The sequence below is a fragment of the Colossoma macropomum genome, unplaced genomic scaffold (assembly GCF_904425465.1).
Source record: "Colossoma macropomum unplaced genomic scaffold, Colossoma_macropomum, whole genome shotgun sequence".
In the NCBI taxonomy this organism is placed as follows: Eukaryota; Metazoa; Chordata; class Actinopteri; order Characiformes; family Serrasalmidae; genus Colossoma; species Colossoma macropomum.
In genome coordinates, this window is record NW_023494801.1 from 6,592,456 (window position 1) to 6,616,054 (window position 23,599).

At 38.5% G+C, this 23,599-nt stretch overlaps 1 protein-coding gene across 1 annotated transcript; it reads left to right on the forward strand.

Moving 5' to 3' along the window:
• The first annotated feature begins 6,965 nt into the window (after nt 1-6,965).
• Nucleotides 6,966-21,108, forward strand: gosr2 (golgi SNAP receptor complex member 2). The gene is made up of 6 exons (XM_036589961.1): nt 6,966-7,152; nt 9,897-9,961; nt 13,770-13,878; nt 16,100-16,232; nt 16,782-16,922; nt 20,285-21,108. Exons 1-6 carry the CDS (start codon nt 7,124-7,126, stop codon nt 20,444-20,446), a joined length of 639 nt encoding a protein of 212 aa, XP_036445854.1. The 5' UTR covers nt 6,966-7,123; the 3' UTR covers nt 20,447-21,108.
• The last annotated feature ends 2,491 nt before the right edge of the window (nt 21,109-23,599 follow it).

Sequence of the window (23,599 nt, forward strand, 5' to 3'; positions counted from 1 at the left end):
TTGTAGTGTAGTATAGTAAAGTGTAGTATAGTACAGTATGGTGTAGTATAGTGAAGTGTTGTGTAATTTAGTATAGTATATTAAATCATAGCGTAGTGTAGTATAGCATATAAGACAAAGAAGTGTAACGTAGTATAGTATAGTATAATATACTAGTTACTGTTTACTGTAGTTCTGTATAGTAAGGCATACAGTAGTGTAGTATACAACCAAGTTTCCAAATAAGTTTGGATGCTGTGCAAAATGTAAATAAAAATAGAATACAATGATGTGCAAATCGTTTAAACCTCACATTTAATTAAAAATAGTACAAAGACTGAGAAATTTAAATTTGAAAAATACACATTTTAAATTTGATGTCAGCAACACTTTTCAAGAAAGGTTGGGATGGGGAAACAAAAGACTGGTAAAGTTGTGCAATGCTAAAACATCTCACAACTAATTAGGTTAATTGACACCAGGTCAGTCACATAATTTGCTATAAAAAGAGCATCTCAGAAAGGGTGAGTCTTTCAGAAGTAAAGATGGGGAGGAGTTCACCAAATAGTGCAACAATACAAGAATAACATTTATCAACATGAAATAGCAAAGAACTTGGTGATTTCATCATCTACGGCACATAATGTCATTAAAAGATTCAGAGAAATCTCTGTATTCAAGAGACAGGGCCAAAAACATCGACATTGGCTGTGATCTTTGGGCCCTCAGGTAGCATTGCATTAAAAACAGACACGATTCTGATGTGGAAATCACTGCATGGGCTCAGGAACACTTCCCAAAAACCACCGTCTGTGAACACAGTTCATCGCTGCATCCTCGAATGCAAGCGAAAACTCTACTATGCAAAGTAGAAATCATATATAAACAGAATCCAGAAATGCTGCCGCCTTCTCTGGGCCTGAGCTTATTTCATTTGGACTGAGGTGAAGTGGAAAGGTGTCCTGTGGTCCCATAAATCAAACTTTAAAATGCTTTTTGGAAATCATGGACACTGCACCCTTTGGGCTAAAGAGGAGGGGGACCATATTATCAGCACACAGTTCAACAGTCACCATCCGTGATCTTATGGGAGCACATTAGTGTACATACCATTTCACTTTCAAAACTACAGCAACTGGTCTCCTCAGTTCCCAAACACTTAAATTTTTCTCTTTGCCTTTTCGTTAGCTACTAGCTAGGCGAGATTGTTGTTAAACGAAGAGGTGAAGCAACACAGTGGTAAACATTCTCCTGTCCCAACTGTTTTGAAACATGTTGCTGGCATCTAATTCAAAATTGGCATGTATTTTTCAGAAAACAATAAAATTTCTTACTTTCAACATCTGATATGTTGTTTTTGTACTATTTTCAGTTAAATATAGAGTTTAAATGATTTGCACATCATTGTATTCTGTGTTTATTTACATTTTGCACAGCGTCCCAACTTCTTGTAGTTTAGTGAAGTGTAGTCCTCGAGCTGGCAGCAGGGTAGTGAGACCCTCTGGGACAGATGCAGGTGTGCTGGAAGACCACACACACTTCAGGAACTATACAAGCAGGCACAAACATACACAACACCCACACTGAGCTCTGTATTTATCTCAGTTCAGTGTTTATGGCACTGATCAAAATGATGCCAACCTTCTATGTGTTATTATGCTTATTATGAACAAGGATCTGAATTACACTGTGTGGCAAAAGTCAGGGAACCACCTTGCACACCTTTTTAAAAAAACGTCTGAATAATGTTTGATTTTCATTATTACTTTGCACTTATCCCATGTGTCTCCTTATGAAGCTGGTGGAGAGAATGCCAAGAGTGTGGACAGTGTTCCTCCAAATGAGGCTGTTAAGGAGCTTAAATACTACTATTGCTAAATGCAAGCTAACACTGAAGCTGCAGCACACTGAGCTGACATCATATTTTTGACTGCTAAACGAACTCAGACCTCGTAATTCAGAGGATTCGGTGAACACAGGTGTGAGAAATACCCAGTGAAATGTGCCTGTTTTGGAATGTTTTTGTTTACCACAGGACATTTTGCAACTAATTATTATACAAGTTTAAGGCCAACCACACTAACTGCGGTACTTCTACCCCCTGTCTGCTAAATTTTCATATTGGTGCTTTAGGCCATGCCAGCCCTACCAGCCACAGACAGTGATGGACTCAGTACTTTACCTGTGTTGTACTTTAATGCTTTGTTATTCATATTTTTGAAGGTATTCAGGGTCAACAGGGTCATTATACACACACCTGGACAACACCTCCTGCCTCTGGTACTCAGGTGTGTGTGTGTGTGATAGGAGAAGACTGAATGATGTCTTGTCGCTGGAGGAAAAGTAAGGTCGACCCATGTAACCTCAGACAGAGAAAAAACGGCGCCAACGTAAGACACATCAGTCAAGCTTAAGCACCTTTTCTATATCCACTCTGTCCAGTTTAATACTATATATCTGACCTAAGGTCACTTTTTTATTTGCTGGTTAGATAATCATCTCTGATTGACTTTCTGTTTTTAATTTTTTCACTTGTGTACCAATTCATTTTTTTCATAATGCAAGTGCTCTCGCCTCTCTGTCTCAAAATATCCCTTATGCCCTTAGGTATTGTTATGACAGAGAGAGAGAGAAGGAGAAAGAGAGATGGAGAGAGTGAGAGAGAGCATGAAGCAGCATGAATGGAGCGAGTGTTGGGGGGCTGAGGGGGCGGCAGTGTGAGCAGGGGTTGAGAAGGGGGGACTGTTAGAGAAGAGTAGCCTGGAGAGACAAGAATCAAGCAGCAACTATCATTTACAAAAACTTCCACTCTGCTGCCTGTCTGAACTGTTACAGAGAGACTCTGAGAAACATCACACACACACACACACACACACACACACACACACACACACACACACACAGGTTTGTTTTTATACGAAGTCAGGACGTGGGGTTACACATTAGTTTAATATGTACTTTATTTATATACCTCTTTATGTATTACATCCATTTAAGTATCTGTCAGAAATATTATTATATATGTTAGTACATACCTGTAATATTAATGTTTCATTTGTAGTATATACATATAAGTATATCCCATATGTTTTGTGTATGTATATATATATATATATATATATATATATATATATATATATATATATATGTATATATATAGTCAATTTTACACACATTGTAAAATTGTGAAGGGAAGCTGGTGTTGTAAAAATATACCATAAAATATTATAAACATTTAAGTATCTAGAGGTATAACAATATGTTGTCGGAGCAAAACATTACGTCACAAAAAGCAAGTTTTCAGGAAAAGGAAAGAAGGAAAAAAGAATGGATTATCATGTAAAAATATTTTATTTTAACTTAAAGTTATTATACTTATTAATTTTGGACCAAATCATCAGGCCATAATTTTCACACACTGTAAAAGGCAACATATGTTATCGTTGTATAAGTACCTACTTGAAATAAAAGTATGTACTGTATGTCCTACTATACATGTAAGGATTTATATGTAATAACGAAGTACTTATATGTAATATTGTTTCAAATCCCTTGTTTTTGTACTACATAGCTATTATTATTACTATTATTATTATTATTATTATTATTATTATCATCATTATTATTACTATTAACACTGAAAACACCTAATGACATACAGACATTCTTGCATTCAAGTATTTTCTTGAGATAATACCATGGAACTGTGTGTTACTACTATGAAACATAATAGCAGGAGATCAGGGCTGTGCAAGACAACATGATGGCAAATTTAAAAATAGCACTCTGGCGTTAATTCCATAAGTCAGTGTGGTATTTTCTGTATAGTGCTGAAGGCTATATCTCTCTCTCACCCATCACACATCTCATGAGAAGGCATTGTTGATTTTTCACCACCACAGGGCAAAAAATCCCAACCACAACTTAATATCGGGAAATCAGTGTCTCTTTCATCTGCTCAGTCACGTCAAAACTGGGATGAACAAGTCAACAAACACTGTCACTTAGAGTCTCTCTCTCTCTCTCTCTCTCTCTCTCTCTCTCTCTCTCTCTCTCTCTCTCCTTATCCTTTGGAACGTTTGATATCACCACTCAAGTCTGTAACTCCAGGCATGGGAGGCTCCACTGTGCTGTCCTCCGATACAGAACTGCGGAAACCAGCGTAATTAGACAAAGACAGGACTAGTGTGGGAGTTGACAAAATCTAGCCCCAAGAAGCTTGGTCATTATTCTTTCCTGTCAGTGACGCTCCCATGATGGCGAGTCAAAACTCCAGATTCCAGGTGCCAGTTTCATCCTTAGAGGAAAACAGCATTTGATTTTATAAAATAGCACAATTGGTGGGTGATTCAGCTTACAGGGAAATGAGGTGTCCATCAATACAGCTGTCAGACGTGTGAGGGGGGAATTACACAGTTCAGAGTCTATTTGGCGGTAATGTTGCACCAAATGAGCCAAATGGAATTTTGCCATTCAGGGTTGATTCATGTCTATAAAGGTCATTTCCCACCCTAACAAAACAATACATAATAGTGCGTTAATCAGATCAAGTTTAGGCAGGTTTTAAGCAACTCATTCTTATTACATTGTTTATTGATCAATTTACTATTAGTAGTAGTAGTACTAGTAATATTATTATTATTAGGCAGCAGTAGCTTGTTCATATGTTCTTGCTGTTTCAAGGCAGAATATATATTTTTAAAACACATTAAAGCAAGTAAATTAAAAGCAAGTCAAGGAATTAGTCAGAGAGTGTCAGAGTGTTATAAAGTGAAGTGGTGCACTGCAGAGAAACCTACCAGCTCAGCTTTCTTTACAGTGGTGGTTATAGAAACCTGGGGTCGCCATGTCTACAAGATAAATGTAGACACTTTTTTCCTGGAGTGGTTATATGTGAAATACAGCGTGTGGAGAAACTTCATTGTTTTGATCAGGGGTTGGCAACCCAAATGTTAAGAAGAGCCATTTTGTCCTTTCAACTTAAATCAAACCACCTTGAGAGCCACAACATTTTATGTCCATTTTGCCATCCTGGCTGTAAATATGTAAATCTAAACGATCTAAATGAAAATCCAGGTTTATTTTCCCTTGCTTTAAGCTTATAAACTCAGCTATAGCTGCTTTTCTCGCATCTCCAGCAGGAAACTTTTCCACAAAAGCAGAATAGTTTCTTGAAAAATGTCTTTCAACAGTTGACTTTTTGCGAGGCAGAGGTCAGCTTCTCATTCGCCAGCTTCTCGTTTGAATTTTCCTGTTCCACCTTAAAAGGTGCTTGAGGCGCCAGAATGTAACTGCTGCACCATTTAAGGTGGAATGGGAAAATTCGAACAAGAAGCTGATGAATGAGAAGCTGACATCAGCTTCGCGACAACCAGCTGGTACAAATGCATTTATCCATTTATCTCCAAATTATCGAGGTTCGACTTAAACTTTTCTCTTTGCCGTTTCGTTAGCTACTTGCTAGGCGAGATTGTTGTCTGTGTTCCTATGGTGACCAGCAGTCTGTGCGCTAATCTTCAGTTAATTCTTCAGTTAAAGGTTGGTGAATTAGCACACATAGCCTACATTAACTCCAGTGTTTAAGACCATTTATTGTTAAAACTGTGTTAGAACGATCAGCAGAGCTTTATTTTACTGCAAAGCAGGATTTTTTTCATTTTTACCTAATCTAATTCTGCTGTGCAGCCGCAACAGGGCAGTAAAAGAGCCGCATGTTGCCGACCCCCAGTCTAGACCAAGACTAAGGTGTCTTTGCAGTGGTGGTGATAGTAACCAGGGGTTGTCTACAACACGAATATTACCATTTTATTTACTACCTATACCAAAAAAGTAATATATGTTAAGTGTTTTTATAAAATACATTTGAAAATGTATAAAATGTCCAAAAATGTTAGTGTTTGAAATACAGTTTGCAATGAAACTAAATATTTTAAATGTATCTCACATATAAAAAACACATGCTCATGCAGTTCTTTTCATTATGTGTTTCTGAAACGATCAGCAAACCTACATGTGTCTGAGTTTTTATACATGATGATGATGATGATGATGATGATGGCTGTGTTGCGCCACCATATGTTCCTAATATTTTAGGCACCTTTTCAAACCCTGCAACCTTTGTGACACGGTCTCTCCGTTTCAAATGGAGAATGACCCAAAAGCAAAACTTAATCGGGACGGCAGAAAACCTGCTTTCCACCGCAGATTCCACCGCACGCTTGGAATGGGAGGGTGAAAGGGAGGAGTATTCTGTTGTCCTGCTGCAAGACACTCCAGCGCATCGTGAGAGCAGCTGAGAAGATGGTTGGCACCTCCCTCCCTTCCCTCCAAGAGATATACAGCTCCTGTCTCACCCAAAAGGCTCTCTGCATGGCAGGTGAGCCCTCTCACCCACTACACAGCTTCTTCAGCCTGCTGCCATCAGGGAGGAGACTGCGGAGTCTCCGGGCCAGGACCAGCAGACTGGGGGACAGCTTCATCCACCAGGCTGTCAAGATGCTGAACTCTCTATTTTTCTACAATGAGTGTTTATTTTACGATTAGTGTTTAGTGTTTTTTAATGTCTATTTAAATACACGCTTTTCCTGTTTTCTTTCTATTTAATGTTATTGCTACAACATGGGGTAATAGAGTAACGCAATTTCAATACTCTGTATGTACTGTACATATTATAGTATTGACAATAAAGCTGACTTGACTTGACTTGCTTGAAATCTGCGACCTCACCGCTAGATGCCACTAAACCCTATACACTGCACCTTTAAACGCTTCGGACGTCAGGTCCCTATCATCACCACGGTGGACAATTCTGATTTTCCAGGTTTCTCTAGAACGGTATATTTCACATCAAACCACTGTGAACAGCTTTGCTTCCATCTTAACAAATTAATTCTGCAGGAAATTTTAAAAACAGGCGGAACTCCTTTTTAACGCGCTTCTGTTTTAGTCAGGCAGACGCAGGAGCGCCTTTTGCCCACAAGGGTCCTTCCTGTGGTGACGTGTTGGCTGTCCGAGGAGCTGATGTGGAGGCTGTGTTTTGATGAGTGGCTGGAGCGAAAGCGCTGCGTGTCGGTCGGTCTGAGGATAAAGTGCTGCTTCCCGACTTTTCCTCTCAGTCTGGCGGCGTTTTAAATCACCACAGAGGATGGAGACGCTTTATCATCAGACTAATAAGTGAGTCTCTCTGCGGTCCGGAAACGCTGAGCGCTTAGCTTTAGCTTTAGCGGAGGTGGGGAATTCAGAAGGTTTATAAAGTGTCTAATGCGCTAAAACAGCTCGTATTATCGTTTAAAGCTGTAGTTGCGATGTATTTTATGTGTAAAAATGTGTTCTCTGAAATGTCACAACCTGAATAACAACAGCTTTAAAGAGAAGAGAAGAGTTTCACTTTAACACACTAACACTATGAAGAGTAGCATTACACTAACATACACTGACTTAACAGTAACACACTAACACTATAAAGAGTAGCATTACACTAACATACACTGACTTAACAGTAACACACTAACACTATGAAGAGTAGCATTACACTAACATACACTGACTTAACAGTAACACACTAACACTATGTAGAGTAGCATTACACTGTAACATACACTGACTTAACAGTAACACACTAACACTATAAAGAGTAACATTACACTAACATACACTGACTTAACAGTAACACACTAACACTATAAAGAGTAGCATTACACTGTAACATACACTGACTTAACAGTAACACACTAACACTATGTAGAGTAGCATTACACTGTAACATACACTGACTTAACAGTAACACACTAACACTATAAAGAGTAACATTACACTAACATACACTGACTTAACAGTAACACACTAACACTATACTGTTAACAACAGTACATTAACATGGTCCTGTTAACAATAATTCAAGATTGTACTGTTAACAGTAAAACATTAACACTATACTCATATCAGTGACATTAACATTTTACTATTAACAATAAAACTTATATACAGCAATAATACACTAACATTGTGCTGTTAATAGTAACACATTAACATGATACTATTAACAATAACACATTAGCAATTTACTGTAATGCATTAGTATTGTACTGTTGTCAATTATTATAAACACAAGTTTACAATAATACAGTGTTATGCCATTAACAATAACATGCATCATAATTTATGGTATTAATAGTAACACATTAATGTAATACTATTAACATGTAAAAAAATAACACATAGTATCAACACTGTTGTTGTAGTGCTAACTAGTGATGCACTGATCATGACGTTTTATGGACGATTCCATTTTCTTTACAGTCAGATTGGCTGGTGGCTGTTTTTTTTACATGAACACACTACATTTCCAGTTCTCTTTATTAGATAACTTGATAAGACAAATAACATTATTTGTTCTTTAATGGGCAGAACTTTTTATTTTCTTTCAATTTAAAATCAGTTGTGCATTTAAAGAAACATGATTCCAATGAAGTTCTGCATCGAAACTAAGAGGTAAGTGGCAGTTTAGCACAATGAGTCATGTATAATTATACCATGACTTTTTGGTACAGGTGTAGCAGCAGCATTCAAACGCAGTGAGAGTACACTGACCCGCCTCACTTTATTTACGTCAGAAACTTACAACACACACAAACACATTTTCTAAGCTGCTAATCCTTCTGGGTTGGGGGGGGGGCTGGAGTCCCAGCAGTCATTGGGCAGAAGCAGGAAACACCTTGGATAGGTCACTAGTCCATCATAAGGCAGACACAGAGACATATACATTCACACACACACACACTCACACCTAGGGACAATTTAGCATGTCCAATCAGCCTGACTGCATGTCTTTGGACTGTGGGAGGAAACCAGCGTACCTGGAGGAAACCCACACAGACACGGGGAGAACATGCAAACTCCACACAGAAAGGATTTCATGCTTACCAATTCTGATCTTGGCCGATTCCAATTGTGCATCCCTAGTATAATGACAATAATACACTAATATTGTACCATTAACATTATTAACACTAACAATAAATATTTAACACTCACATAATACTGTTAACATCAACACTCTGTCTGTGCTATTAATGCAGACAGTAATAGTAGCTTGTGTTAAGTTAGTAGAATAGAGTAGAGATCCAGCACCAAAGATACTTTAATAACACTGTTTATATGAACTGGTTCCTTTTTTGTCACTGCAGTGTCACAAAGTAAAACTGAAAGTGTTTGGGTAACTGATCTTGCAGGAATGCCAACAGGTTTCTGTGATATGTTATGACTGACAAAGCTGTGATTGTGAAGAACTGTATTTCTAATTCTCTGTGCCTCATCTTGATCTTAACTACAGGCGTTTTCACACTTGTCTTCAATAGTTGAGTCCGCACCCACGACTGAGACAGAAAGCTTTTGTATCGAAATTACAAAGGAAGAGAGTCTTATTCTTCACCAGTTACCTTTGAGGGACAGTTGAAGTTCAACTGAATTAAAAACAAATAAATCACAATCACAATATTGGTCAGAAAAATCTGATACTTTCGCCAAGTGGTTTGGCCCTGCCCAGGACCAATTCTGGGCTTATTTTAGGGGAGGAGCTCAATGTCACGGCTTTGTTTAGGTGCAAGTACTTGAATCAGTGGATAGCTTTCACATATACTGTGGACCGCTTTAGGGTTCACTTTAAACAAATCTCAAACTACCATTTTTAGGAGGCTCAGGAATTAATGCTTTGGACCGTTCCTGGCCTCAAAAACAATTTTCAAAATCAGAGAAATGTACTGAACTCTCAGGGCAAACAGATCTGGGTCCGTAAAAAAGCTCAAGCATGAAAATGGCCTAAATGTCTCTATACAAACTGTTTCACACCAGTCAAAATCAAGAGTGAAAACCAGTGTAGACAATGCCCAGTTTTAACTGTGTATGTCTCTCATTGCCAGACAAATCCATGAGGTCCAGTCCCAAATGGGACGACTGGAGACAACGGACCGACAGTCAGTGCATTGTAAGTTTTCCCCTCCCATCTATCTGATCACTGTGACTCTACAACTTCTATTCTCTACATAGAAATTCTCATCACTGAATTATGAAACTGATTTTAGATAGTGGGCTGAGCCAGATTGTAAACTCCTGGATGTGCACACGTTTTGAAATATTAGTCAGAGAGATCTTAGTCCAAAAGGCGTGTCTTCTGAGCATGTAAGTTTCTGTGAAGACTATGATGACTATCATCATATCTTCATCAGTATAGTGTTGATTTTGCATTTGAGACCTAAACATTGATCCAGACCATCTTTTTGAGCCTGTGTGTCTGACATTAATACATAAAGATGTGTGTCCAAAAAGCTCCCACTAAATCCGACCTGACTTTCACATCATTAAATTATTATTTCAGGTTTTACAGGGTGACGTGCAGCAGCACGTACCGAAAGTATTTTAGCTTGTTTTTCCTGCAGACTTACTAACGCTACTTTTTTTCAGTTTTAACAGTAAAAACACTTACATAGTGGTACTTTGAATCATTTATCACATTGTTTACTGTATTTTTTCATTGTTTTGATAAGATTTGCAGCAGAGCACCTAACTGTGGCAAAATTACTGTAATGTTTGGATCGCTCAGATGGCTCATTGCTATATTAGAAACCTGTGAGAACCAGCTTATCAGGATAATACCACTGATGACAGAGTGTGGAACATGCCTTTTAAAGGTTGGAGGACTGTTGTGTAGTCAGAACGTCTTGCAGAGCCTCATCAATGAGTCCTGTTGCACATCAGAAAGCCGATCAGTCCTTGTACACATTGATTATGGAAAAAAATCTAATTAAATACTTACAGTTCTTTAATGGCATCATTCTTACCCATTGCAAGATACTTGGGGAAGCTTAGGGGTGATAAGACCCATGTTATTTTGTTTTACTGTGAAAGTTTAAACACTTGTCGCACAGAACTTTGAATGATGAAGATGATGAAATGAGAAGAATCCTCAGAAGGCGGATGGTTTGATGAGTCAATTAGTCAACAGATTAATCAACAATAGAAATAATCGTTAGTTGCGGCTCTATTACTTGATTAAGTTCATCATGGATGGGCTCTGGATTCTGTGCCAAGGTTCTTTTGTGGGAAAATTTGTAACTGTGCTATCTGAATGTGTATGTATGTGTGAAGGTGGAGCTGATTGTGTTGGGCCAGCTTGGTGCCCTGGAAGGAAGGGCAGGGAGAGGCCAGATGGAGAGGAGAGAGAGTGAATGTTTTGATGGGAGTGAGCAAAGAAAGGATAGGAAGAGGATACGTGGTAAACTGAGTTGGAAGTGATATACAGTAGGGTGTAATAGTTACTCTTTCATCTAACTGGTTTCCAGTTAAATGGCCATTAAGCATTAAGTTATTCATTTTTTTAGCCTCAGGGAAAAAAGTAGAATACATATATTTAAAAGGAAATTACACAGAAGCATCCAACACTAAATATTAATTACATATATCAGTAATTAATTTGTCCACTCTTTATTTTTCTGCACTTACTCCCACTTTAACTCTTTCGTCCTTCCAGTCTTAAAACCAATCATTTACAGCTGTGTCCTTCCAACTAAAGCTGGGAGTCACTGACATCATGTTCTTCTTCAAACAGATACTAAAATTCACAGAAGCAGCTGCCCAAACCTACCTTAAATGCATTGCGAATATGCATCTAAAATAATTAAAGAAGATATTTCTGATGTGATATTAGGGACGGACAATATGGCAACACTTATTGTTATTGTGAAAAATTACATGACAGTATGTTACAATATGCATTTCTGATATTATGGATGTCATCAGTACTTGGCAGCATTTTCCAAATGCATGTTTGACTACAAAAAGAGCATAATTATCTCTGTTTAACTGGATTTAGTGTGGCGCACTATGTGAAATTCATTCAAATCGTTGTATTCATAGTTTTTGATGGTAGTTTTTAAATGTGATGCTACTTTTCCAACAAATCAAATATTAGGAAAAAATATGACAGTGAATCTTGAAAACCTGTTAAAGTATCGTGATATTATTGGAGATATGATATATAATAATCAACATGCATAAGGAAGGGAAAAGAAAAAAGGAAGATATGTAAAAAAAAATTCCAAAACTGAAGTGAATGAATAAAGGATCATACATAATGGGACTCCTAACAACTGTGCAAGACCTGCTAGACCACCAGAACTGTCACCAGTTAAATAGCACTAAAAGCTTTCATCTTTGAGTGAAATTAAGTTCCACTTTCGCGGCAGTGAGTAGCTCTGTTGCCTCACAGCAAGAAGGTCCTGGGTTCTGATTTGATCGTTACAAAATGCAACCAACTTTTAAGACTGAACTTTGTGTGTAAAAATATCCCTGCAGGTTTCTTTGAAAAACTGAAAGCAAGTCTCCTGAAAATAACAGAAGCAGTAATAAAGGTAAAGAGTGGATCCACTAAGTACTGAAAATTTTGATATTATATTTTGTTGTTGAGGTTTCTGTGTCTTTATCTGTTAAAAATGTTTTCTGTCTTTTTCCTGAGGCTGAAAAGTGAATGACTTGTACTTAAAGGCTGTTTTGACTGGAAATGAAATAGACAACTTTTGGTCTCTCATTTTTGGTCAGTACTGCGTATGCGTCTGTGTTTTGGCGGGGGGATGTAGTAATGGCTACGTTCGGACAGATAATGGTCTCAGCCCGGCAGTCGCCAGTCTATGCTGATGACGTTATGTGATGTCAGAGACTGAGAGGATGCATTGTGTGTGTGTGTGTGTGTGAAGAACATTGTGGTGGGTGGGGAACTGGACAAGCTGTGTGTGTGTGTGTGTGTGTGTGTGTGTGTGTGTGTGTGTGTGTGTGTGTGTGTGTGTGCGCGTGCTTCTATAAAGTTCTGATAATGTTTCCCACCAGCTTCAGGTCCTCTCCCAGGAAACAGCTCATATCCTGATCTACAATCAGCCACGGACACCCAGAAAGGGTGGAGCTGTCTGCTCTGCCTCACTGCCTGCGCAAATTCACCTTTCTCAGCTAGGGGTGTAAATCTCTGACGATTTGATTACATTCGATAATAATTATTTAAGAAAATATTCAGTGCATCACAAGATCTCAAGACTAAGGCTCAGTACCATTTGATTATTTTGGTACAGTTTGTTGCCTGGAGGCCACAGCGTTCACTGATGTGAAGCACCAAGCTTATGACGTCAAAACCTGCTTGAGCGCCCCTTGTGGAGAATATTAGCCTGCTAAACATGAGTGAGTTAGTCAGGTTCTCAGTTTGATAGTCAGTTAGTTAGAAGCCAGTGATCACTTGTATAAGCATCTTAAGTGAATTTTGGCCTTAACTGAACTGCAGAAAATGTCTTCAAGGAAATTGGAAAAAAAAAATGTGACACGAGTTTCAGCACATCAGTTTTTGACTGCTTATAGCTTTAAATTCATCTTTAGACATTTAACTTGATGTAAAAACTTAATGTTTTATGCAAGCAGCCACAGGTTCACAAGGTACTTTGCATTTAAAAAAAAACAAAACAATACTCCAGCTTTTTTGTAATGTTATCCAAAAGTAGCCTATTCATTTTATTTTGGCCCTGAAATGGGTGCATACATTAATGAATATTATTAGAATTTTAGAATTTTAATTTTTAATGCAGTTAAAAAGCCACATTAATGATAAACTGATGTGTTTTTATAACCCTGATTGTTTCCAGCGTCTGTTTTTGTGAGTATTGTATACATTTTATGCACATTGTATTGTAGTAATAATATAATGGAATGTGTGGATTTTTTTTTGACCATTGTAGTGTTTTTTTGTGCATTTTTCACAGTGCTAGAAAATGAATTGCAGGCCAGAATTGAACAGATCTTTACTCACCTGGAACGGCTTGAGATCCTGGCCAGCAAGGAGCCGCCCAGTCGACGTCAAAACGCCAAACTGTGAGTTCCACTGAAGCAGCCACACTCATAGCATCCTATGATCCGTTTAGAACTGTTAGTTACTCGCGATGTCTTGATCCCATCTGAACAATCGACATCAGATTAAGGCATATTTAATGATCAGTGCTGATTGTATTAAGCCCATTCAGATTTTAGGTTCCTTCATAAAGGGTAATTCTTTTGTTTTTTCAAAGTTTTGCCCTAATTAAATTGGAAAGATATAAACAAAGTAATTCAGGTTTGTTGTAAAATGATCTATTCTAGAGAAAATAACCAAGTCAGGATTGTCAGCATAAACCAGACGTTTAAAGCTCCCTCACAGAAAGTTATTACATGAAATAGTTATGAATATGATACCTGGCGTAATCAGCTTTTGGCTGAAAATGTCATTTTTAATCCATTCCCGACTTAGAGTTACATGCAGGACATCGTGAGGAATTTAGTAGAAAGTTTTTCTTCAGGTTTATCATTTTACCATTGTCAACAATAGTAAAAGTAATTGGCTATATTTGCGCTGTAGACAGTGACATCACCACCACTGTAAAGAACTCTGAGTCACTAGGTTTCTCTACAGTTAACCATTTCACATCAGTAAGACTACTCTGATTGGAATTCCCTTTTAATGTACCTGAAGTGTGCACTTCATGACTGTAGTAAAAAGCTCATACCTAAACATTTCGCCCACAAAACCCACAAATATTTAGCCTATACTAAGTGCATTCCAGTTTAAGGTGCAGATCACTGTTTCCACACGTGCTTTGTTTGGAATTTCAGGGATGCAGACTGTGGCAGACTGACTGTGGCATAGATCCTGCTATCGTGCAGCGTGTAATCACAGTGGCTCTTTATTTGTATAGATGATGGGCTGTAATGATTTAATTATTGTTGAGCTCATTTAATGTAGGTGTGTGGTGGCACCTGTTGAGCTCATTTGATGTAGGCTCCCTGTGGCACCTCGACCATTTGGAAACTTTCCGAATGAGGTCACATCATTACCCGTTTGCCAAAGCCAGAGTGCGACACTATAAAAACAGACCTGAGGCTAACGCACCTGAGATGTCGCACAAATGTACAGACACACACCTGAAACTACTCACATGCTCTCACAGGATGCTGCATACCACTGAGACACATCAGAGGACTGAGATTCTTGGTTCAGTTCAAACAATTTTTGCCCAAGAAACTTTAGGACGTATTCAAAGATGAATTTCAAAGTAAAAAGTGTAGCTGGAAAGCGCATAGTGCCTGGGAATCCCAGTGGGTCTCTCGTCCAGTCCCTGACCAGGCTGATCCCCGCTTAGCTTCTGAAATCTGACCAGACCAGACCAAACTTCTTAAAGCTACTTGTCCATTGGCTGGCTGTGGCATTGAGAAGGATCAAATCAATACTTAGATGGTCATACCACTCAGAAGCCCAGTAAATGCTATCGCTTTTGGTCTGGTGTTGGAATTGCAGACAGTAATTACAGCCAATAATTTGCTGGTTCATTTGTGATCATATGCACACAGATGCCTGTATAGTCAAGCTCTGATGCTGCATAATGAAAGTCAGTTCATGTATAGACAAACACAAGCAAAACAAAGACATCTTGAGAGGTGTGAACCTTTTTTTACAGTTTCCTAAGAGAACAGCAGGACTGCCCAAAGTTAGCCTTGACGATATTTGATTTGGCCCTCTAGAAAGTTTCTCTAACCCCGTCCCCCTCACCCAATGAGAGAACAAAACATTTTTGCTTTATTCTGAATACTTGATACGTTCATATTTTTTATTTTAAAATTGCATTTTTTAATAATTTAAAAAACAAACTGTAATGTAGTGGTATAAAATTACTTGATCCGAAACCTACGTAGCATCTTTATTTGTAGATGGCCCTCGATCCACCGCAAACATTGCACATTGGCCCCCCAAGACAGAAGGTTTGGACACATCTGCATTATAGTGTGCACTTCAGTGAATATTAGGTTAATATTAGGACCAGCAACAAAAAGGCATTAATTATCAGTTACGTTTGTCAGCCCAGATATTCAGTGCAACACTTTTATACACCGAAGTCTGTGAAGAAACTTTGTGTAATTGTTTGACAAATGTGAGCTTCTCAACTCAAACACAAACCTATAATTGAGCCGTAAATGAATGCTTTCAGTTATCTTTTGCAAGGTTTGTAGCTGGCTGAGATGTCACACAGGAAGTCACACTGTTTTGTTCTCCATCTGCCCGCAGGCGAGTAGACCAGCTGAAGTATGACGTGCAGCATCTACAGACAGCCTTGAGGAACTTCCAGCACAGACGCTATGCTCGCGAGGCTCAGGAGAGGGAGAGGGAAGAGCTGATGAGCCGCAGTTTTACCACCAACGTCAGTACACACACACACATACACACAAGGGCTGCAACAAGTAGTTGACAAAGTTGGTTAGTTATCACACACAAAAAGAGTGTTCTGTAATTCTCTATAACGATCATATGATTGCAGTACATTAGAGGAAGTGTAGGGGGCGATATGGTGTCTACCACTTTATTGCACCATAAAAGACGAAAGAACTTGCTAGTGGAGCAGATTTTATCCCCATCCCAAAGATCACACTTGTGGTTTTAAGTGATTTATATACTTGCGTATACATACTTTATGTACGCTCATAATGTTCTAACACGCTGTATCAAGGAAGAGCATTAGCATCTCGAGAACATCCAAGACTACCTGTCCCACAACAACACAATACATCACCGCTCAGTTATCTGCAGGGTTAGTGAGTTAAAATAAACATCACATACACTCACTGGCCACTACATTAGACACTTGTTTCTGCATTGTTTATTTTATTAGGTCTACTTATCATATAGGTGGACTGTCTAAATTTTAAAAACAGTGTCCTTTTTTTGTTGACTCTTTCCTCATTGTGTGTAGGACGCAGACACTTCTATCCCCATAGATGACACGCTTCAGTTCAACTCCAGCCTGCAGAGCGCTCACAGAGGAATGGATGATCTGCTTGGTTCTGGCTCCAGCATCCTCAACGGCCTCCGTGACCAGAGGGGCACACTCAAGGTGAATTTCTTTTGCATGCGTGTGTGCAACAAGCATAAAACCACACTTCAGTTATTCACTCTCATAACTACGTAACGTGCATGTTAGTTTCACAGTAGTTAGTCCTCTGCACAGCATTTGCAGTTTGATTGTGGCGTTTCCCATAGTGAGATACCAAACAAATGTTGAAAGAGAACAGCATACTCTGATCTCTTAGATTTCCGTTACTGGATTTCAACACAGATTTCATCCACTGACTTCTTTGTTGTTCTACATTTTCCACAGCACACAAATTAGATTTAACCTCACAATGCAGAACACAGCGTTTTCTCAATATGGTTACAAAACTGCATAAACTCTTCCCAACCTCCAGTAGTTGCTCTGTGTTGTGTGAGGGTGTGCCAAGCTTGCTGGTAGGCGGGCACTAAGGATTGTGTTGCGAGATTGTGTCACACTGTAACAAAGGAATAAGGCTGGAATTCCAACAAGGCATTTCAGGCAGCTAAGCTGGTTTCTGTGGAACAGAGTTACTCCCTGCCATGTACTTTGGGTTCTTTAACTTTGCAGACCGTTTACTTTTACAAAAAGCTACATAACACACTGATGTAAAGGGAAAAACAGAAAAGCATAATAAGTCCTTTTTGAAGGCACAGTAATAAAAACAGCCTCATTCAAAGGAATAAAGAGAGACTGAAAAATGGTCTTGAGAAAATGAATTGTGACTGTTTTTGGTATTTAAAACCACACAAACATCATAAATGTACCTCTAACAAAAAATACATTACAAGAAAAATGTAGGATATGGGCACTTTAAGATGTATTCATGACTGATGCATTTACAAACATATTTGCATGCGTAACTTGTTAAAGTAGGAAGTAGTCTCGGGCTGATATTGATATTTAAGTGCCAATTCTGCTGCTTTACCATTATTTAAAGCAGCTCTACAGAAAATTGTTTTGTAAAAACCGAAAGAAATAGAGTTTTTAGGACCACAACAAACGTCTTTACGTATTAATGTCACATGCACAGGCTCAAAAAGCAGGTCCAGCACACTATACAATTATACAGTAGTATATGACTCACTCGTATGTGCTCTTTGAACACATGCTTGCAATCATCAGATTCATCTGCTCAGGGAGGGGGTCCAAAGAACAACCCACGTTACAAAATGTTTTTCCACATGTTGCCTGCAATTACTTATTTCCACCAGAGAGGTCACAAAATGTTACCTAGTGCAGCTTTAACCAATTCTTTTGAACAATGGTTCTAATCTGTGGTCAGTTCTAAAATGCATACAGTAGAAATGATTATAGGCTGTACAAACAGAACATCACCAACTACACTTTAACTACCATTAACTACACTTTGAAAAGCCACAACTTACAATTTGAAAGCCACTTGGAAAGATCATAACATAGATTTTCAGTCCGGCAAAGAATTCTAGTGAATGTGCAAATAAAACTGAGATACTGAGAGCTGCTCTCTGGTTGAGAGTTAGATGGAGGAGTGTGTCTAGAAGAAGGGCGTCAATACAATGGGCAGTATTTTGATTAACACAAATGCAGGGAACCGATAGATGTACAGTGTTAGATGCAGGCTGTGCAGAATATAGTTAACATTATAAATGATTCAGTAATAATAGAAGCCAGCCTAGTTGGTGATTATTTGGAAATTAAGTTAAGCATCAGAGACAATGCAAGATAAAGGTTCTGTATTGATCATGTGTAGTAATGCATAACTGATTTTGCATCACAATAATATTGTTTATGGCAATAATACTGTGGACAATAATCATTTGCCTAAAATTACTGTCCAGTAATTTTAGTAATTTTAATTAGTGTCCAGGTTTAGTAGGAAGGTTTGATATTATAAAAGTTGAAGACACAGACATAGTTGTCCTCACCTAAGAACACTCCTGGTGGTCAGTGAGGTATGAAGAGGAAGCAGAACTGTACGTGTTCAAATCCTGTGCATGAGGTAGTTTCACCACATACAGTGGTGAGACAGTGATCCTCTGTTTCCAGGGAGGAGTGTGCGAACTCCTTTTGAAGCTCTGCTTTGATGCTTCTGTCGCTATCACTTTGTGTGTGCTGTCATTGAGAGTGCTTTTGTAGTACGTGTTTGAAAAACTTGAACCTTCAGGAACACTGATGTATATGTTGTTAATTAGTTTAAATGTAGATATAAAATATCAGTCATTTCAAAATGTTCTTTAATAAATAAGCCATGCTTTCAGGGCTGGCATTCATATTTCTGAATGTGTACCCGAATACTCATTCACAAAACCATCCTTTAAAACTTTGATATTTATTTCAGAATTAAACATAATTTGAAGGATGTTTCTTAGTGTGCAGCAGTGAAGGGGGAAATGAGCTGAAATGACATTGAACTAGCTCTATTAAAAAAATCTCTGTATTATCAGTCACTGTTCTAGTTATAGGCCTTTGATCATGAAATCTGTTCTAGTTCAGGCTACGGTTTTTGTGGCTTAAAAAAAACAGAAGCTTCAGAAAACTAAATAGAGAAATGATCACCAACATAATAAACGAGTACCCGAATATTCAGATTATTCTTGCAAGCTGTACATGCTTTCATAGTCGTGTTTTCTTCTTTTGAGCAGCTTTCAGCTCAGTTTAAAAGCACTGTTAGCATTTCTATCCCTTCTTCTCTGTAACAGCAGTTATATCCTAATTTAATTTCTAATTGGATTTTTACTTTAATAATTTTCTCTTTTAAATCTATTGTTTTAATCTGTTTTAATCATGTTTTTCTGTTCTCCTTAACTTTCATTTTAAACAGCTCTTTATTTTCTCATTTGTAAAGCACTTTAAAGGACAGCAGTGTATGAAATAAACCTGCCTTGCCTTTAAAACAGCAAACTGAATTGTAAGCTATTTAAATCTTGCCTTTTTCCTCTGTAAAAAATGAAAACTGGAAGAACAACTGTGGAACGCCTTAGCTTGGAAATATCGCCAAAGCACTATTATTGTGAAAATATTAGTCAATTAGCAAAGACAGTTTTTTGTAGCAGTTTATTACACAGTTATTAAAAGGTACCAATGAAAATCAAACATTACTCAGACAAGTTCAAAAAAGGTGAGGTGCCCCCCAAACTTTTTACAGGCAGCATATATCTGGGCCTGTATGCTGGTTATATCGCTGGTAGTGGGCATTTTCACCACTCACTGCTAAATCAAGCCGCAAATCCATCACCTGTTGACTCAAATAAGTCCACAGACTAAAATGACACTTGTAGGGGTTATTAATTCAGCTCTTCAGTGTAAAGTTATTGCAGTTATCAGTTATTCCTGTCCATCCAGGCCAGGTTCTTTTTTCTCAAACATAACCTTCACTAAGCTACGTCTCCCTCTTTGTGTGGCAGGGTACCCATAAGAAGATGCTGGATGTGGCGAACATGTTGGGGCTGTCCAACACAGTGATGCGTCTAATCGAGAAGAGAGCGACACAGGATAAGTTCATCATGATAACCGGCATGCTCATCACCTGCGTCATCATGTTCTTGGTGGTCAAATACCTGAGCTGAACTTTCTCAGTCTGAGCTGACCCTCCTTGACTGCCATGAGAGGACCATACCAGGAGGCAGTGATCTTAATCCTGGATTGAGGATTGGATTGAGGATTGAGGTTGCGATTGCCTTCTGGTTTCCAGATTCTCATCCTATTTGTCGACATCTGATTTGACTCAATGAGCCTATTTTTTTGTGAATTAAAAAAACTTTAGATGTTTATAAGTTTAAAAGTTAAAGCAGGTGTTTGACGTTGGATGGAGCCCAGAAGACTCCATCACGTCCTCAAAGCACCAGGAAAATGGACGCTGTTCAAACATAGAAACTCCGGTATGGTCCGGACATCTTTCTTACATCTCTAAAATATCTTTGAAAATGGATTTTGCAGGTAATTCTCAAAAGACTGAACCCTCTCAATTCCATAAGATTGTGATTTTTTTATTTTTTTTTGTTATTCTTGTGCATCTGCAATGTCTCTTCTTTTCTTCAAAGATGCAAGCAAAATAGTATTAAAATAATTTAAAATACGGTTGTATGAGGTGGACCAGACCCTATTTGCACCCACTTCCATTAGTCAACACTGGCTTTGGTTTTTAACCCTCATAGAACTGTAAAGATTCAAAGTTCATGCAATCTGTACCCACAATAACCATACTAACAGTAAAGTCTCATGAACTGAATCGCCTATATGTTCATTTAGGCGTACTCATCGTCCAACTGTGCCTTAATAAAACGACAATAAAACAGGTTCTGAAAAACTGCCTAAAAAACAGCCTTAACACAAACATAGACTCATATTTTAGTTATTTGAAACTGTGTTTCGGTCTAAGGCAGGGGTCGAGGTTCTTGGCAAACAGGAAATGAGAGATGTTATTGGACAGCTGCGTCCTCATCTTGACGCTGGGACGGTACATGTTGGGATAGAATCCGCATGAAACCCCCGCCAGGAGGTCCACCGTATCTCCTTTGCCCCAGGCATACACAAGTTTCCAAAATCAAAGTGAAATCCTTTGATATTTGTCATGTCTGCAGTCCTTGTGGAGTTTGAGGGAGTGAAAAAGCTTTGAGGAATGCAGTTCTGACCTCTTTGCCATGCCTGAGATGTCAGAAAATCAGTGCATCAGCAATTTAAAGAAGTATGTTTTCCATTATGTGTTAGTTGTGTTACCCTTGTAGCTCCAGTGCAACAAAACAAACTTCAGACACCAAACTAAGGGGAAGTAAATTAGCTTTTTTTTGCCAATGTCTCTCTGAAGGATTATAGTCAGTCAGGTCAGTGACCTTAACAGGCATCATGACATCACATTTGTAAACAACCGCAAAGGTAGAAATGCCAGGGAATGATCTAACATTTGAGCTGACAAAGTCCCTCGGATGAGCAGTGTAACGTCTTTACGATTATAGTCCAGTCATCTTGACTTAAATATAAGGTCAAAGATTTAAGATCATATTGAAAGTATGTTTGACACAGTTTGTTTAAATAGCATCTGGCCTCATTCACCAATATCTTATCATTTTTCTTGACTTTGTTTGTGAGAGAGGTTCTAAAATCTTTGTGCTTTTGAGTTTGCATAGATTCTGTTCTTAAGAACAAATCACAAACAAGAAAACACTGGTGAATGAGAATCTTCATGAAAACTGCTTAAGTGGGTTTTAAAAAGCAATGTTGTTATAATCACATAACATTTTGGTTTTACTGTACTACCATAAGAGGAACTATTCGTATGCATTGCTCTGAATGAGCTATTGATGTGGACTTGGGCTTATTTTCAAAATAACTTGTTTCAGTAGTTTGATCATCACTGCACTCCATGCTTATAATTTAGAAAAATGGTAATGTGCCGTCTTTCAAGATTTGTGAATTAAGTCTGTAACAGTGCAGTTATAGTGCATTATTGTTCAGCATAGTCTTTAGAAGCACGTAAGTGACCCTTGGGGCATGTAGGCCTCAGGAGGGCCCAACCCTATGAATAGAGCACTTCAACTCACAGTAGGGAGGTAAGTTCGAGCCCAACAATAAAACTCTTTCACCTGGTCAACTGTTGTTAATTGTGAAGAAGAAGTGTGTGTTTCCGCAAACTGACTGAATATTACAGGCCTGAACACAATACATTTTTCTCCCACTAGGTATTTTATGCAGCCTCAGTAGAAGATGGTTGACCTTATCAGGATCCTCAACACTTCACATGGAGGCACACTGGAGAGCTCACTGACAATCTGGTGCATTATGACCTGGGACAGAAATGTCACCACCCCTGACCACAACATACAGCAGGTGATGAAAACTCAAACTTCAGCAGTGGAGCTTTACCCCATGTGTAAAAGGTGTTGAGAAAAACTCCATCTGCAAAGTCTCTGCACAGCGCACACCCATAACAGCCTACTGTTATTTTATTTTTTTTTTTTGCCCCCCTCCCCGATTAAAAATGGAGGACAGTACATAAGAATCAGGGCCTGTCAAGCCATCAACACTAAAGGTCAGTGATCACTGTTGAAAGAGGGGAAAAAAAAAGTAGAGCATCCGCCATCAAAAGCTCCACCAGTGCCACCTGGTGTTTGAAAGTGGCATTGCCTTTTGAATATGGAGAGGGCCCTTTTGTAAGCAAAAGCTAAGAGAAAGCATTAGTCTTGGAAAACAGTTCAAGTTTTGAGCCTTTCTGCTTGGCGCTGACAGCACAGTCTGCAGCTGAAATGTGGATTTCCTCAGTGTTAGCCATTCAATACCATGTTGAACATCGCAACCCAGTAGGGCCTTGATCTCAGCCCATTGCCTTAGAGGCCTTCAACTCAAGACCTTCCAGTTTCCAGCCCTGTTTTGTAATCACTAGTAGGTGTGACAGTAGGTATCAATCAGTTACATCAACAACTCAGTGATGCTTTTATTTTGGTTATTGCACAAAAAAAAGGTTTTTTTTGTTTTTTTTTGGTGGCAGGGGTTACATTAATTTTGTTTCTATGTAGCAACAATGTGCAATAATGGAACTGCCATCTGTGATGCACACAGCCAAATATTAAAAGTATTAAAATAATTATACTGACAAAAATATCTGTGAATGCTGTGAAAATGTCCCACAGCAGTGTAATTATTTGCTCTGACAACGCATTGCAGACTACAGTTCAGTTGTCACATGCTGTAATAATTTTAACTCCCATAGCATCTAAACTGGTTTA

Coding starts and splice junctions, on each gene's coding strand:
- gosr2 (XM_036589961.1), top strand. CDS start 7,124: ATGGAGACGCTTTATCATCAGACTAATAA. Junction 9,962..13,769: donor GGACCGACAGTCAGTGCATT/GTAAGTTTTCCC, acceptor CATTTTTCACAG/TGCTAGAAAATGAATTGCAG. Junction 16,233..16,781: donor GCCGCAGTTTTACCACCAAC/GTCAGTACACAC, acceptor CATTGTGTGTAG/GACGCAGACACTTCTATCCC.